The 18,471-nt window shown below is 38.1% G+C and overlaps 1 protein-coding gene across 7 annotated transcripts in view; it reads right to left on the reverse strand.

The window, feature by feature from the left end:
- The window catches only part of INVS (inversin), an 88,405-nt gene that overhangs the window by 45,662 nt on the left and 24,272 nt on the right, over positions 1-18,471 (reverse strand). For 6 of the 7 annotated variants that reach the window (XR_011092829.1, XM_068671277.1, XM_068671274.1 and 3 more), the window contains 2 exons: positions 5,710-5,883; positions 2,581-2,748 (listed from right to left, as the gene is read on the reverse strand). Coding sequence is in view for 6 of the 7 variants with exons in the window: in XM_068671277.1 (XP_068527378.1) it covers positions 2,581-2,748; positions 5,710-5,883 (342 nt within the window). In the remaining variant the exon portion in view is untranslated. Of the gene's footprint in view, positions 1-1,237; positions 1,485-2,580; positions 2,749-5,709; positions 5,884-18,471 lie in introns of those variants that run through there. The other variant, XM_068671279.1, reaches the window with a different exon arrangement.

Below are 18,471 nucleotides of genomic sequence, written 5' to 3' on the forward strand. Positions count from 1 at the left end.
TCAAGACAGTATTTTTCAGTGTCATAGACTATGGCTTCAGTAAAACCAACAGCTTAATTTTTGTCAAGGTTTTGTAAAGCAGTGCTACACAATTCTGGGTAGGACATTAGAGAAAAATATTTTTTCTGTGGAATTCTTCCACAATGTTGAAGATAACGTGACAGAAACAACAGCAATGCTATTTTTTTTATAACTTGTTCAACCAACTAAGACTGCCAATGCAGGTTGACCAGCAGGAGACATCAATATCCAACTGCTATCTGAGCAACAGCACAGAGCTTACAGCACTCTATGATGAAAGCAAAGACAGCTAGTTTGCGTTGGATGTGACAAAAAACAGAGAGCAACAGTAGCATTGTCACAAGCCTTTTGCACTACTATTACTACAAGAGTGTCCTAGTGAATTTAGAAATGCCATTATGTAAGTATTCTGTGAAGTTAAGACACAAGGTGACAGAAATTGAACTGTGTGTTTGTATGTATTAGAAACATACAGGAAGAATTTGAGAGACTACAGAGTTAACCTGGATGTAAAGACTGGGGGAGGAATGAGAACCAAAGGTAATGCTTGGACAATAGATCTGGAGCTGGGTAATATGATGAAAAATAACTGAGAAAGTCAGGGAGGATTGTGAGCTCTGCTTTAGCTGTGTTGACTTAACACTACTACGTAGGTATCTATAAAGATAAGTAAGAAAACCACATCTGTTTGGAGAGATGACAAGACCGTACTAAAGGGTTAGACTTGGAGACCTCACCAAAAAAAAATGTATTTATATTTAACACCAAATTTAATCTACAGATAGATTAACTAGTAACAATGCTTCTGCATCATCAACTTTCACAGGATATCCTGTAAGCTAATAGGTAATTACTGTTTTATTTTAACTTGTAATATACCACTCCCATCAATTACCTTATACATGTGGAATATAAACAATTCAGCTGATGCACAGAAAAAGACTAGAGAGAAACAAGAATATGCTCTTTTAGCTGTCAAAGGGGGAAAGAAATAAAAAAAAAATAAACACTTTAGCATGGTCAGGATTCTTGATTACCTAAAGAGAATCTCTGAGAACACCTTGAGAAAGATGATAAATATTTTTGAACTTTCGTAGCATGCCTGGCTGGGATGCAGCTAACTTCCTTAGGTGCTAGGTGCTTAGGTACGGTGCTAGGCTTTGTATTAGCAACTCAAATAGTGTTGACAAAACACCAATGTATGGTTGTTACTTACCAGTGCTTGTACCATGACAAGGCTTTGTCTTTCACACTCTACCCTGCCCTACTCACTGTCTTCTCCCAGTGAGGAGGCTGGGGGTGAGCAAGAGGTTGGGAAGGGACCCCAATTCCTTACCATACCACATCATGCTCAGCAAGAAAGGCTCAGGAAAAGAAGAAGGAAGGGGGAGATTTCATGGTTATATTTTGTCTTTCCAAGCAGCTGTTAAGCATGGTGAAGAACTACTTTCTAGGAGGTGTCTAACTTCTGCCTGCTGATGGGGAATAGTGAGTAAATCCCTTTCTAGGCTTTGCTTGAGCATGTAGCTTTTGTTTTCCCTACTAAACTGGCATCACCTGGATCCATGAGTCGTCTTGCCTTCCTCCTATTTTCTCCCCATTTCACAGGAGGGGAGGGAGCAAGTGGCTCTGTGGGTGTTTTGTTGGCTGAGGCCAATCCACTGCAACTCCTGAAGACATTTATCTTGACTATCTAAGGTTTGGAAAAGTCTAAATTTTAATCCAGCAGTCCGTATCTGCTTTCAGGCAGGTTGAAACAGATACAGAAGTCATTACAGTTAGCTTACAACCAGTGTGTGTCTAGTTATGAAAGTTATTTGAAAGACAGAGGTATAGGGAGATTGTTGCAGTATGAGAGGAAAATTTAACTGAGACTTCTGTATCTTTCCATGCTAGTGAATTCAGAGATTTTACACAGAACAAAAATAGAGGTGGAAATCAAGCTCAGGACATGATTTCAATGTACTTATTATAGCAGTGTAGGAAATGGAACTAGAAAACCTGCTATCAAGGAAACATTATTTAATCTGCACAGAAGAAATATTTGGAAAGTCCCTCAATAAACTGATCAAGGGCTGACTGATGAATGACCAACTGTTTCCTAGAGTTCTACACAACAGACAAGATTTGATATTCCACTACATTTAACTAGCAATAAACTTTCAAATGAAGAAGACAAGACACACAACATAGAATTCACCATGAAAGATGTAACTGAGATGGGTAATACGACTTGGACATTTTACCAAGGAGAACTTGAAGTCCCTTCCTCCTTCTCTCCCCCACAAAATGAACAGTTAAACACATCAAGCTAATTAAAAGAATATACATAAACCATGATTTAGAGCAAAGATATACACCTATAGAACTCCGAAGAACCTCCTGTCAATATAGCAAAAATATATAAGACGACTTCTTTAAAGAATATCAATATAAGAAAAAGCAAATGATTAAATTCTCAAAGAGCCAGTGGATTCGAATGAAAATAATTCAAGAAAGGAAAAATGTTTTTACCACATTAAGTAATGAATAGCAAAAAGCCATAATAGATTTTCTTACCAGAATACATTTCACCGTGTGAATCGCGCTAGGGTCTTTGTTGTTAGCTGCCCAGTGAAGTGGGATTTTTCCTTCAATATCAGGGATTCCTATATTTGAATCATGTTTTATGAGAAGTTTGACGTGCTCTGGGTTATTGTAGTAGGCACTCCAATGCAACGCAGTTTGCTGGAACACAATATTCACAAGTTTTACAAACATGGTGAAAAATAAGATGAATATTCAAGTTTGTTAGAACATGAAATATGATTTAATTGTATTTTCACAGAATGAAAGAGTATTTGAGGTTGAAAGGGCTAAAAGAAAATGTCATTATCTCTACAATCTGGTTTGTGTAGCCTGGTGATTTGTTTTACTAATGATCAACAAATATTACTAAAGTACAGTTACTTACAACCCAAAGAATGGATGTTCTGAAGTTACACTTTTGGGGGATGTTGCAGATTGAGTGCAGTCATGGAAGCGCTTCAGGTAGGTAAGACTGCTTAGAACAACGCTGTCTGTTCATTCCGTATAAATCCTACAATTCTTTAGGTTCTTGTGCACAACATGAATATACCATAAACCTGCCCCAGATACCTCAGGATTCTGAGCTGAGCTCAATTCCTAAATGTATGGACACCAGAGATGGAGGGTTATCAAATGATTAGCACTAAATATCAACGCTGGACTTGGATTCATCTTGAGCAAAGGTTTTGACATTGTCCTTGATCACTCAGAAATCTATACATTGAGTATTACTGAATCTAATGTATTTTGACCAGTGGCAGTCCAATAAAACATCAAAAAAGTCATTCATGTTCCTACTGCTAATACCTGGCTGCCAGTGGCTTTTTACAGGTATTATCAATGTTCATAATTACATGAGAAAACCAATGTTTGTTGTTTTTTTTAAACAGTGAAATGCTAGGATATTAACAAGTAATTTATTGATCAGACATCTCTCCCAGCTGACACGCAGCAGAGGGTTGTAAGAAGCAGAATGAATTTTATTTCTCCATCCCTCTTCCCTTGCCCTCATCCTAGCAAAATATTACGTGGCACTTTGACTTGAAAACGGAGAGAAGTAACTGCTGCAGGACGTTTGTGTCTAGGAGTGCGATACCCTGGATTGGCACCCTTGAATAATGTGACTGAATGTATGAGTTCAGTAGCCTATTCTTAACATCTCTGTAAAGGAGGAAGGCAAAAAGGAGCCTATTCTTTGTGTTTGTTGCTTTAAGCTGTTAGCTTTGTGCCATGGTAACATAGTAGGATACTGCAACCTTTCTGTCGGCTTGGTAGTTCACGGAAGAAGAGCTCGTTCTGACGCATAACTGGAGGGGCTGCAAGAAAAGGTCTGAAAACTTACGCTGCATACAATTACACACAGCCTAGCACCCTAAAACACGCTCAAACCATCATAGCCTGTCAGGATTTGAACTGAAAACTTTTTAGCAGTAGAAACCTGTGAAAAGTGAACATATATTATTTCTTAAATGGAGCTGATCAGTATCCCTAGAAACTGACACACGCTATGAACACAGAGACTTTTGATTACCAAGAGACCAAAGCAGTCGTTCTTTACAGACTTCTCTCACTTACAACCCGCTTTTCAGCCAATTGCCTACATTTAAATAAAAGACACTCGTTCTCTCATGTTCAGGAATTATATTTGACAATCTCGATGCACAGAGTTGCAGTAAGGGAAATGAATAAGCGATGTACCCAACGGGGTCAAACTTGTTGGTCTCTATCCCCAGGAGTGCCTTTCATCAGCCTGAATTCCATCTCTGCTACTGTGACTACTCATGACAGGAACTGGAATAAAAGTGCTGTACATTTAGTGGAAAATCTGGCAACGCTTTAACACTGCTTTGGAAATCTGCTGAACAAAAGGCACGGTTCCTAAGCGGTTTTGGCTGGTCTCCAGATACCTTTGTTAATTAATTAATGCGGTCAGGAAGTCAGCATGGCCTCTCCAGAACGACTGCTGTAATTATAGCCAGGGTTTCCATGATACACGTTAGAATATCCTGGAAGGCAAACAGCTGATTGCTAGGGCACAGGCTGGTTCAACTCCATTGTCTGGAGGGGTCAGGAGATTCGTTTTTTGGAAACCGGCCTTGCAGATGTCTTCTCCTGCTTCCTTCACGATAGGATTTCAAAGTTTAAATAGTAACACCACTAGAAAGTCCTCTTCACTTCCTACGTCCTCTTGTGATAAAACTAAAATGTATTACATGAGATATGAATTATGATGTCCACTGAGGCCGGTCTTGCCAAACTGGTACGCTGAACAAGAGGTGATCCAAGTACACTTGGTCAGGGCACTGACATTTGAATAAGTGCTAGACGAGGGCCTGGTAGGAAGAGTCTTTGCATGAGTTCCAGGATCACTTCCATATTGTACGGAGGACACATTTCTTCTGAATGCTTAAAAAGCCTCTATCATCTCTAACAGCAGTATCCATGCCTACCTTGTCAATGGTAGTTCCTTTTTTTTTTTTTCCCTTTGTTTTCTATTTGCTGTCTACATTCACAGCATCTAACTTTTTGTTTCCGTATCACTGAGGAAAAACTTGGGCTCAGGCAACATTTGCATCTCTGAACTCAGAAGTCAGTGTGTTTCTAAAGCAGGCTGGTAACTCTACTGATGGAGTAGAGCGTAACTTGACTTTGCAAAGGGACATCAGCAAACTCACGACAATATTTGCACTATGTATAGTGTATAACCTCCCACATCATTGTTCAGGAGTGGAATTCCTTTGGATTTCCAGACAGGTAATGAAGGAAGACGAATCTCCATTTCACAGGTAGAGTTTTTCCAAGAAAAAAAGCAAGATAAGCCTATGTTACCCACATTCGAACAAGGATCAGACTGTTACAGAAAGACTTAGACCCTAAAACTCACAGAGTATGAGTCTAAGTGCTCTCAACATGACCGTCAGTGAACTAAGTACAAAGAACTTCTACATATTATCATCAGGAAAACGTTAATATTTCTAACACTGATCACTGTAATACCCATGTTAGCCACTATTTCACATAGTCGGAAAAATTTTGGTAAAGTACTGCAACAATTTTTCACTCAAACTGTTTCATAATTTCTAAAGCTTTACAAGTGTTGTCTTTAAGTAGTATTTTTACCTTGTTTTTGTCCTGGGTATCCACTTCTCCAGGTGCCATGTGTTTTAACAATAAAGCTAAACATTTTGGGCTTTTGTGACGTGTAGTTAAATGTAATGGTGTCATATCCTCCAAGTCCTTTTGCATCCAGTTCCCTCGACGAGCCAGTAAAAGCTTCATAAAGCGGTAATTTCCCTGGGTAAGGAAAAACATGAGAAATGTATTTCAGTTTACTAAGCCAAATGGTTATATTGTTTAGATATAGTTAATGTTGCATCACAGCACTTTAAAAAAACTGTGACAAAAAACATCAGCAGCTCTAGGCTGTGGAAACCTACAATAAATATTAAAACAAATGAATAAAGAAGCAGTGAAAAAACTCATGATTTTTAAGTTTGCTTTTCTATTTGCTATCAGATATATAACCTGCTGTAGGAGTGTGTGTAAGACCTGGCTCGATAAGATGGAAAACTCTGCAATACTGTCAGTTTCTCAACAGTTTAATCTCCAGAAATACCCTGTACAAACTGAAATAATACCATTAGATATGGTTGCAGCAAGACAGACAGGTATCAGATGAAGAATATAAACATGAAGACCAACTACAATTATTAAAACGAGAGGAAGGAAAATAACATGGAATGATTCAGAGAGAGAGAAAACCTACTCGTCTGAATGAGTAAAACATACAGGAAAAAAGTGACTGCTTCTTACATTTTTAAACAGAGAAGTGTTTACACACTGGACTTCCTGGGTTTTCAAAAGAAATAATGTAGAAATGCTCCTGTGACCAGTAACAGGGTGGATCCCAAAGAAAACAGTTTGGTTCTATTTCTCAAGACATTGAGGAAGCCTTTCAAGAGCCGAAGATACAATCAGGTAACCAGTAAGAAGCTGTAGCAAATTAAGGTATAACCAGCCTTGATTTTCTACTGCCCCTTGCTTGGCGGCTTTCCCACGTAGCTGAAATGCTACATAGGATATTTTGATGCTTCCACTTCAATACCAAGCCTACTGAGTTTGTCTGAAACATCCCTCAGCAGTGAGTTTCAGCTGAGGAGTAGTAATAGCTGGAATAATAACTTATTAAAGCAAAACATCTAGATCCAGAAAAGCTTGGGCAATCATGTTCTTAACATCCTACCTCACCTTTCCTAAAGAGAAAGGTGTGTGCTGTCTCACAGCTTTGCTCTCTTAAGATTTCCCCAAATACTAGCTTTTGCCAATTTCACATACTGACAAGTTAAAATATCAATTAACCACAAATTACACAGATTGACACACAGATCAATAGAAGTCATGTCTTCGGGTTGTTTTGCTTATGAATGACCTGCAAATTAACATATTCCAGTCTCTTGCAATACTTCCATACGTGGTACAGCAGCCAGAAAGATGGGAAGGGCAGATTTCACATGTTACTTTTTCGGTCTTTGTCTAATAAAAATGGATGAGTTGAGCTTCATGTGAGCACAGCAGATTTCACCAAGTATGCCGAAAACATGTGATTTTTCTTCCTGATGCATTTTTTTATTTTAAAATACAAACCAGGGAAGAGAAATCATGAACAAGCTCAGACAAAATACCCTCTCCATGCTTCTACAGCTTGTCGTCATTGACCCCTGCTCTTCAGTGAAAGCTCTACAAGAAAAGTCTGCCAAAACTCATGCCACAAACCTGCCTGAAAATGCCAACTTCTGCTGCCAGAGACAACAGCACAGCTACTGAACTCCTCAACAGCATTCACAGCAAGTGCAGCAAGTACTGATAACTTTTTTTTTTTGGGGGGTGTGGGGGGAAGCACAAGGTTAGGATTCTGTTCTTTTAACACATGGCACACACCAAGGTACAACCATGACGTACAACTGCAGAAGTGCACGATGTCTGCGCAGCTACTAATCCATGCAGAACACGTTCAAAATGACTTAGTGAATCATTGCAGAATGAGTTAGGGATAAGGAAACTTCTCATTATTACCACCATACTTTACAGGTAAATATAAGAAGATTTGGAAAACTCATTAAAAAGAAAAAAAAAAATAGCTAAAATTGCAGTGTATCATGCTGCGGTTGGGAATTAGACTGGGGAAGACAACACTAAATAACTTGAGAGAATATTAGTCTTGGAAGAAATATAGTTGCTATTCTCCATCACAGAGGATAATACATTTGTTTTATTTTCAGTATTTCCTACTCGATGTCCACACATACATGTGAAAGAAAAACACTTGATTTTCTCTTGTTGATGGATACTTATTGGAAGATTTACAAATACACCGTGCTTTTAGAATGAATTCAGCTGATAAGAAGGGTGAAAGATAAAAGAAAATACATAAAACTAAGGAAATGTACGTTTTTATTATTAGAGTTTCGTTCTCTGTATTCTTATTTTATTTCTGCTATTACCATTTTTCCACAAGTTACTACTATATTATTCTGTTGCATGCTTAGCTACCAACAAATCCCCCTCCTTAGGAAATTAATCTTTAATAAATCCTTTCATTCTGAAACATGAAAGACACCCTTTCTTCCAAATGATTTAAGACTATTTATTAAAACATCATCACAGACAACACCAGTGTAAGGACAACGTCCTTTTACATTACTTAGTTGCAATGATTTTATTCTTACCCTTATTTCTGACTGCTGCTCTTTTTCTTTAGTAATACTATAAATGTTGCCGTGTTTCTTTCACCTACTAGAAAATAATGCTGTCCTTATTAATGGCAAAGGAAAAATTCTTCACCTTCAACTGATTACTGATTAAGTTTATAAATATATAATAGATGTGGGTTGAAGGCAGATTTAATTTAGGTTTTACTAGGTGCACGGGGGAAAAAGTATTCTTAATCTGAAAAGCGTTTAGTAGCCCAATTGCTTCATTTTTATTAAATCCTTGTCTATCAAGCTTGAAGCTTGCTACCTTTCACTCAGCAGACACACCTGGTCGGCCTCAAGATTGCAGAGCATCATGAGGCACTTTGGGCCAGTCTGTGGTGTCTTAACATTGCGAGTCCCTCTAAAATGATTGTTATACTATGAAAATATTATGATCAAACAAGACAGAAGACTCAGTTCTTGGTAGCCAAAGTTTACTATTCTAGTGCTGATTATTGAAATTCCTCCATATTTTAGTAAAATTATTTCTAGTCCAAACAGTCAGCTCTGTATGCAAACTACAGTACAGTTCCAGAAATGCTGACATCTAGCTTCAGCATAAGATTGTTTGATCAGAAGAAGTATTTTTATTTCAAAATTTCAGCCACTTATACTAACTGTGATGGGGTATAACAGGTTTTGGTAGACAGATCATGAAATAAGCTATCTTTGCTCTGCAGTCAAGCAATGACTGAAGAAAGGTTCTGGACCCCGAGCTTAACAGTGAAGCAGTCAGAGTTTCCTTTCTTGAATATTTCAGTAGAAAAAAGAGCAGCTGGAGAAACATCTTAGAATTAATGAATTTATCAGAATTCAGATTATCCCTGGCATTGAAGAAGATATCCCCAAAACCACAAGTTCATTCAGAAAAAAAAAATATACATATATATATATAGTCTGGTATTTTCATTGAGTCTACTTCCAGGAACAAGTTTTAGTGGAAAATTTCCAGTGAACTCTTATCTACCTACTTTTCTAGGCCTCTGATACAATGGATATGTTTATTTTCTCATCTATTTAAAGGATCTTTTTCAACCTAGTTTCTCCCACCGTCCTGTCGAGGATACCAGCTGAGTGGGCATCTAGCCCAGGCCAACCCAACAGATATGGTCACCTAAGTGAAGAAATAATGAAAAAGCAGGCTCTGTACTAGTAACATTGGTGCTTTAATTCATGTCGTAGGTTAATCCTAACATTAATGATGGCTGTATTACCAACGGGATATCTGATGTGACCGAAGCTAACAGGGGCATGTGGAGTACAGGCAAAGAGAGAGATCCCTACAACACTGTGAAGCCATGTTAACATCTGAAGACCTTCTGGACCAGGTTTCAGCCCCCCAAACACACAAGCTGATGCAGCTTTCTCCTGTCCCACTGTCCTAAGCAGTTCAGCAGTACTGCAACATGTAGAACAATCACTATTTTAGTATTACTTTTGGGAGGTTTTACCTATAGGGCATTACCTATCTCCACTAGCTGGCTCTGGTAGTAGGTAGCACATAGGCCAACCAAGCTAGCATGTATAAAGCACTATCATAAAAATACAGCTGTGCAAATATTCCAGTACTCAAAATAAAAAAAGAATTTAGCAGATGTTTTTGTTCCCCACACAATACCTAGCAGCGCAGGAAATATACAGAGTTGTTAATGGATTTTATTTTTTTTTTAATTTACCTTTCCAATAAACGTAGATAATGTAATACTTTCCAAGAGGCATTGATAAAGCCCGAATCTTAGACTAACACAGAGCTAACAACAAATTACTGTAGTTAATTCTGCTTTCTGTGATAGCCGTTATCTTTCATGTAAGGAAATGCTTCCAGAAGTTTCTTAGCACACAGGAAGGAGTGTTAACCTCCTTGGCAGGTGACCAAGCAGTCTCTCCTCAAGCGTGAGACATCACACACGTTTCCTCTAAAAACCACAGGAGTGAACTTGCCAGCAGAGAGGTCACACACAGCAGCACTACACTGCGATCGGTAGGAGCCTCGCAACGTCAGCAGTGGATTTCTCCTCCACTATGGGGAGAGAAAAGAACAACTGCAATTTGTACTTACTGGGAACATCTCACTGCCTCTCCTTCTCTTAGCTGGCTAAAATCCGATGCTTTTCTGAGTCAGGATTAAAAAGAAGCTGAGTATAGTTCCTGTAAAATGTATACAATTTTCTTTCTGTGAACTGAAAGTCAAACAGGGACGTTTAAGGTAACACTATATAAAACACATAAATGTGAAAACCGGAATTGCTGACTTGTTTTGTAAAATAAAACACCACCCAAAGCATAGGAGTCATTATTATCTTAACACCACAAATGTGTATATTGAAGCAGTTTCATCACAGATGTCTCCTGGATATTCATAGTCAGAAGAGCATGCGCACCTCTTCAGATATCAAAAGCACATCCACAGATAGGCTACCATCACCTCGTCATCAGCGGGTTAAAAGGGGCCAATGTATGGAGAAAACATTTCCCTTTGCATTGCTGAGACCACATTTTCAAAAGACATAACAATTCTAACCCATCTGAAATATTTAACATGACTTGAAAGAGTGATTTGTAATAATTTATAATGCACTGCACACGAGCTGCCTACTGACTGCTACAGCACAGCCACAATTGTGAGGATTTAGTCGAATAGTAGGGTTGATAGAGAGCTAGAAAAAAGGTAGACAAGGCACGGGTCATTAAAAAGAACACCAAGCTGTTAAAATGTGAAGACGCTGCTTTGAGTCCAGCTCAAAATTAGGTAACTGCTTCGCCAGTTCTGGGAAGACAGATCAAAGGAACATGAAGCAATTTAAAAAGTGCCCCTTACAAAGAAGGTGGCTTTTAAGGGCTCTCCAGTGTGGACACAGTCATAAGCTCTGATGATGGGGTCAGGGCATATATTTCCAGCAGAATAGAAAGAAATACTAGAATTTCCTGAAAATGATTTTTTATGCATAAACCACAAATCAGAACTGGATGTTAAAATTGAGCCTCTACAATACTGAATCCAATCCTCCAGCACCCACAGGGAGTAAAGACATCTAATCCTTTCCAACAAATTCCTAGGTATTTAAGGGGAATTAATGTGGTTTTCTCCCCATGTTCTTTATATCTATGGAAGTACAGTGCAGGTTTTAAAACCTAAGCGAGCATCAGTCTTTTTATCTCAATAACAAAAGCTAAACCCTACCTTCTCCTCAAAATACCTGTAGCTCTCTGCACTCATTCTAGTTTAAACATTGTTTTTTGGAATACAAGCAAGAAGATATTACAGAGCATAAAAGAAGAGGTCCCACACAGTAGCCTACTGAATGGCAATACTACGTCTCTATCTCCGGCAAGATATTTACACTACGGCTTCATTTGTTTCATCAATTGATCCATTGGCACACTGGCATCCTTCCCAGTCATTTTAAAATAAAAGGTTCGCAACAAACAGAATAAATTGTTCTGTCCCCATGCCCCTGCACATGAAACTTCGTTATGGGCTATCACATTTCTGACCATTTCCATCAGTTTCAGCATTCTGGTACTTCTGGTATTCTGCACATCCAGTCCTGTCTTCAGTCGACACTACTGCCTTCTCTTGTGCCACTCCTCGGTGTCCTTAGGAGAGGTACTACTTGCTATGCCAGCTTTGTTAATGAAAAATATTGACTATGGGTAGATTCAAGTGCAACTGTTGAGGAATTCCAATACTCTCCTTGCAATCTCATTGTTCGGAGTGCAGCAGTGTTTGTTTTCAGCTCATTATTAAATTGTTCACCATCCCTTACATTTTGTGCCCTCATTTCCCAGTTAACTGCAATCTTCCACCTAGCACTACACTAAATGTTTTTGTACAGGCCTAAAAAGGCTGCCTGTTGAATTTATGGATAGAAAATCACATAGCAAAATGTTGGGTTAGTCTTGAAGAACCTACTTGTGATGAAGTTTTACCCCATTTTCAATTTATATTTATGTATTTAACCCTTAGAAACTAATTTTAAATGCTTGCATGCTACTGAGGTCAAAGAGAATACTTTTGTCAGCTACTTTCCTCCCTGCTTACAATGTTATTTACCAGTATTAAAAAAAAAACACAAACAACACAACACCAAAAAAAACACAAACCACAAAATCCTGCAATGTTATGTTTCCCAAAGAACGTTTCATTGATTAAAATTATTTTTCATCTTGCCCCTTGCTGTTTGTGTACTGTTAGAACGAGACTGATCAACAGCAGATATTAACCATTGATCACGGCTCCTGACAGAAAGCACTGCAGCAAGCAAGCCCGGTCCGGGAGCGCACAGAACGCTGCACACAAGTGGAAAAATAAAAGGCACCACGAAAGCAGGGAGTGCAAAGGTCTGCTTGTTTAAAGAAGCCCATTCAAAAGGAACAGAGAAGGAGTAAGGGTACGGCAAGTCCACCATCCATGACAGTACGGACTTAGGATATCTGATAATTATACATTCCACCGTGGCTTAATAATTTATTAGCTTATTAAATTTTGATTTTTTGAAATGCATTCATTATTAATTAAGCAGCACTTATGTAAAATGCTTTATTACAATTTTCTCAATATCACTTCGTAAAAAGAGAGACTATTTAACAATCAATAAATCCTCTTCAGAGGGATATAATGCATAATTCACTGATTTTTACTCTTTCACAAACAAAACGCTACAAAATTATCATTGCTGAATTAATTATTACGTGAAAAAAGGCCTGCTTTTCTGATACTACACCAGTCATAGTATGGGTAGTGATTATACTTTTACTGTCTTTAAATATTATTAGTGCTTTAATTTTCCTTTTTAAACTCAAACCATATTTAAGGAAGTATATCTGGATACAAAACAACAGCTCAAGAGCAAGAAAACAAACTTTATCATAGCTTACTACCTACATATTCACCGATATACACTGTTCCTTTGGTTTAGACCTACCCTGGGGGAGAACAAGAGCTAAAAGTGTGCATGGAAATTTAGCATGTCAGGCCACTGCCTTGCTTTTCCAAAGAAACACATTCTGCCCCAAATACAACATTTCATATCCTAAGACAACAAAAAAGTGAAATAGATTGCTACGGGTTTGGTTGGTTGTTTTTTAAACAGTCAGGTTAGATATTAAGCTTTTTAAACTCCGGATTCCTTAAAAGTAATCAGGATTTATATGGAGATAAGATGCAATCATTGCTCATGTCCAACATTAATGTACTTACTTACTCTTTCCAGCAAGTACATGTAGAAGAGAAGATGCCTCACCCCACACCACAACTTCATCACAGATCTTCAAAACCAAGAACTGTAAGGTCTTCAGAAAGAAAAGGGGCTGTGCAGGTGCTAACTGACACTTTCTTTAGAGGTGGTTTCATCTATTAGCATCCCTCTGAGAAGGATGTTCTAAAACATCCGAAACTACTTAAGAATGACATGGAGCAAATGATGGACTTTGTCAGCAACACCTGCCAGTTAGTAGCTTTTCAGAGAACAAATCAAACACTTACAAAAAAGAGAAATGGAGCTGTGACTATCATAATTCTAATTTGGTATGTATTAATATACATACAGAAACAGAATAGTATTCCAGGAGCACAAGAAATTCAAAGATCAAAAGAAGCATTTTGATATGCTTGTATTATCAGCTAACTGCCAGAAATCTGACAAGAATTCTTCAGAAAAGCTATTAAAATATAGGCTGGCAAGTCAAAATGTTAGGTAGATTTCAAATAATTATTCAGAGTTAGAGATTAACAACACGTGGATTTTGAAAGATTATCTACGTATGAAACAGTGAAACTTCTTGATTTCTAGAACTCTGAAGTTGAATTAATATTGCCTGGTTACAACAGCCATTAGCACTGTAGGAACCACACTTTAAACATGTCTGACTGCACTGTTCTTGCACTCCTTGAATACCACTGCTCATTTTATTATTTTATTATTATTTATAAACAGTTCTGGGGGAGGGGAAGGAATCAATATAGTTACTAAGAACCTCAATTCCTAATTAGAGTGAGTAAAGTCACCATTAAAACGACAGGCTGTCACCCTGGTTGTCATGTACTGTATTGCCATTTAAGTTCAACACACATATTGTTCTTAATTGAGCAAATAAACTCATGACCACGTTTATAAAATTTTTAGTATGCTTAAATGTTAATACATTTTAATATAAGTTTTAGTTGCTAGATATGGTGAGTAGACAAGATTAGAAACAAATACAAGCTCCCAGTAACATTTTTTTCCCTGTCTCTGCCCCAATAAATATGATTTTGGTACGCAAACTATGAATAGGGAAAGAATTAGAAACATGGAATCCCAGACTGGTTTGGGCTGGAAGGGACCTTAAAGCCCATCCAGTTCCAACCCCTCACCATGGGCAGGGACACCTCCCACCAGACCAGGTTGCCCAAAGCCCCATCCAACTTGGTCTTGAACACCTCCAGGGATGGGGCATCCACAGCTTCTCTGGGCAGCCTGTGCCAGGGCCTCACCACCATCACAGTGAAGAATTTCCTCCTAACCTCTAATCTAAATCTCCCCTCTTCTAGTTTAAAACCCTTCCCCCTGTCCTGTCATTATCTGCCCAAGTAAAAAAGTCACTCTCCATCTTTTTTTGTAAGCCCCCATTAAGTATTGAAATGTCTTTATTGAAAGGTATTGCAATGAGGTCTCCCCGGAGCCTTCTCTTCTCCAGGCCGAACATCCCCAGCTCTTTCAGCCTTTCTTCATAGGAGAGGTGCTCTGATCGTCTACATGGCCTTATTCTATTCTATTTTTTCAATAAATCTTAACAGCTGCATTAATCATTCTTCATTAAAACATAGAAGGTATAAAAATATTGTCAGGCATTGGAATGGGCTGCCCAGGGAGGTGGTGGCAACACCGTCCCTGGGGGTGTTCAAGGAAAGGTTGGACCCGGCGCTTAGGGACATGGTTTAGTGGGTGACATTGGTCATAGGGTGATGGTTGGCCCAGATGATCTTGAGGTCTTTTCAGCCCAATCCGAAAGCAGCAGTCTGACTTGAGACCAGTTCTAACCACCAGACTTTTTGACTGAAAGCGAGGCAGTGTCTGAACTCAGTGCTCTTCTTCCCAAAGCCTCTTGCAAGGTTGGCTTCGCTCTCTGGGTTTCCATAGGAATAGACAGAAGTATCAGCTGGCACCCAGTCAAAGGACACAATGGAGACGAAAACTGACCAGCGCTGTAAAAGCTGAGGTAAAACTGCTTCCCAGGATAAGTTAAAGGAAAATAGGTGCTTATATCTTACAGTTCTTGACCTCATTTGCCCACGGTCTTTTTCTGTGCAGTGTTTCCAGCTCAAATTTTATGATCTACCTTGCAGAAATTAGTTGTTTTCATGTAAAAAAAAAAAAAACACACTGGAAGAATGATAATGCAATTAGCATTCTGATTTCCAGTTGATCTCTTCTACTGTTACTGACTTGTTTTCCTATAGTGAGTTTTTTGAAGCCACTCAGGCACAAGTACCCGAAGCACAGTCTCTGGTGATTTACGAGGAAACCTGACTACACATCGTCCACAGTTACAGCATCGCTGCCCACTTCTTTGTCAATACTCTAGGTCCAAGTTTACAGGAAATACTGCACAGTGACTTGAAAGAGTTGTCAGCAAGCACTAATTTCCTTCCCCCAAAAAAGAGTACTAAAAATCATTTTTATATTCATTTTATTCATCAAAATGGCTCGAGGTTAAACACTATTGAGCTGAGATTACCATTAAAAGACTAAGAAGCTATCTCTGAAATATATGAGTCTTTCTTTCTAAAAGCTGCATTTTCCCATATTCACATTCTTCTCCATTCCTAGTAAAATTTTGATTAATGTCCTAATTTATAAAGTTTTTTCCACTTTCAGTAATTACCTGTATCGTTTGCATAAGCACTGTTTTGCACATGTCTGAGTCTCTTAATCCTTATTTATATGTACATTATCTAATGTCTCCTAAATTGCCAATCTCTCTTCTGAAAAAGACAAGTTAGGATTATTGCTCAAAAGCACTTCACTAAGAAAAAGATCCCTATGGAAAAAAAAAATAATCTTACAATACTTCATAGTTTCTAGAGATACTACAGTGAAGTATGAGATTTAAAAAAAAAAAAGAAGCCAGAATCTACTTACAGTACTGGTAAATAAACCAAAGCCTTACTAAGCTACTCAGACTACATCTTAGCAGTAATAAAAGCACTGGATTTACTTCTCTCTGCTCAGACTATAGGCAGTTAAAATACTAACTCAAGCCTGGTGTTGCTTCAAGTTTTCCCAGATCTGTACCATACTAGCAGAATATGGAAAAAACATGTTCTATTTCTATATACGTTTATATTTAAATGTTCCCATCAGAAGACTTCACGTATACAGATGATAAACATAGCATAAACTACTTAATATTTCAGTAGAAATCCCTTTTGATTAAAACTAGTAACATTCTTCCTTCATTGCTCAACCCCAATTCCTCATTCTTCATGAACAAAAACCTAGGTAACGGAAAGCGTGTTCCAAATTGGTCTACAAAGACACTAAAAAAAGATCATTTAAATATATAAATTAAATTTATATTTTATGAAATGCAGCCATTAGCTGTTGCTTTCCAGGAAACAACAGAATTTGTTTATGTAGTTTATACATATCCCTTTTGTCTCAAGTGTGATTCACCTAATTCTCTTTAATCAACAATTTAACCTACTGTTTGCAGACAAAAAAAGAGAGACAAATGAAAAATTAGTGCTCCTGGAGTTTGTGGCTGGCCATAAAATCTGAATTTATTTTTCAAACACCTTCTGTAGCAATAGCCTTGGCATGCTGAAGACATCCTATCTAGTACACTATCGATTCAAATGACAAGGCTGAGCATCAGATTAAGGATGTGTCAGACACCTGATAGAAGATTCCTGGAGAATTCAGCAGAAAGGTGTCCTGTTTCAAAATGATCTATTGCTGGCACTACATTTATTGAAGAATATGTGGGACCATTTAACATGACACTAATACACTTAAAAATAAAGATAATTTAAAAGGACTAAGATTAATAATGAATGCAAACAGACGCCTTTCCTCTTTACTATGGAAAACCTAGAAAAAGTCACCTCGTCCAGAGAGAAATCACCAAACAGCTCACAGAAGTGAACTAAGCCAAACCGATGAGCTCACAGTAGTCATAGTCCTGCTTTAATTTGCCAGTGACAAATTTAGACACAAACAGTAAGTGGTTTCTCAGTCCCAACAACAATATTTCTTCCTGCACCCATTAAAGATCAGTTGTGAGGTCAGCTGCCGAGGGGCAATTAATGCAAGAATGATGTTTTGGAAAGGACACTCAAGCAGGGAGATGCCTCTGCCTGTAAATAGCCTGTAAAGCTATTTTGTAAAATACAGACTTGGCAGCAGACATCAGCGTCCTGAGAGAAGAGCTGGGCAAGCCTCTTGTGCACTGAGGGATGCCACAACGCTAAACGTGCTAAAGGAAGAGCAATAAGGGAAACAAAATGAAAGCTGCTTGGATATAACTTATAACATGCCAAGCATAGCACCACATTTAGTAAGAATCACATTTTTAAGGTGCAGTCATTATTTTGAAGTTCAAAGGCTAGAGAAATTTTCATCTACCCTTTGAATAAAACAAAATGAGAGAGAGGAGACTGCCGCCTGATAACAGCGTGTAAAACAGAGCTAGCATTTGAAAAACAAGATAATGAAGGCAGTTTAAAACAGCCAAACACCAAACATGGGATAACATCCTGTCAAAAGAAAAAAAAAAACAAACGCTGCTCATGCCTGCACGAAGTACTCACCTTTACTGGGCAAAATTTTGCCTAACTGACCTAAAGCACATCTGCATGCTGTTCGGTTCCAGTCTGCTTTCCCAACAAAATCTCTGAGTTTAAGTTATGCATATGGGTGTTTTTTTTGGCCTTAAATGGTTGCTTAATATGCTTGTTTTTTTGAGGACAGGATCACTTCACTGTTTCACTTACTCACTGGTACCAGCCTGAAAAGTTATCGCTATAGAAGAGGGCTTAGGAAAGATCAGATAAAGTAATAATGTGGTAGTTGCCAGCGCAGATGCTCTTCTAAGCTTTATTCACAAAAGTTTAACCATGATTTTGATAAATGAAAATAAAGTAATT

Source organism: Anas acuta, chromosome 2 (genome assembly GCF_963932015.1).
Source record: "Anas acuta chromosome 2, bAnaAcu1.1, whole genome shotgun sequence".
Classification (NCBI taxonomy): domain Eukaryota; kingdom Metazoa; phylum Chordata; class Aves; order Anseriformes; family Anatidae; genus Anas; species Anas acuta.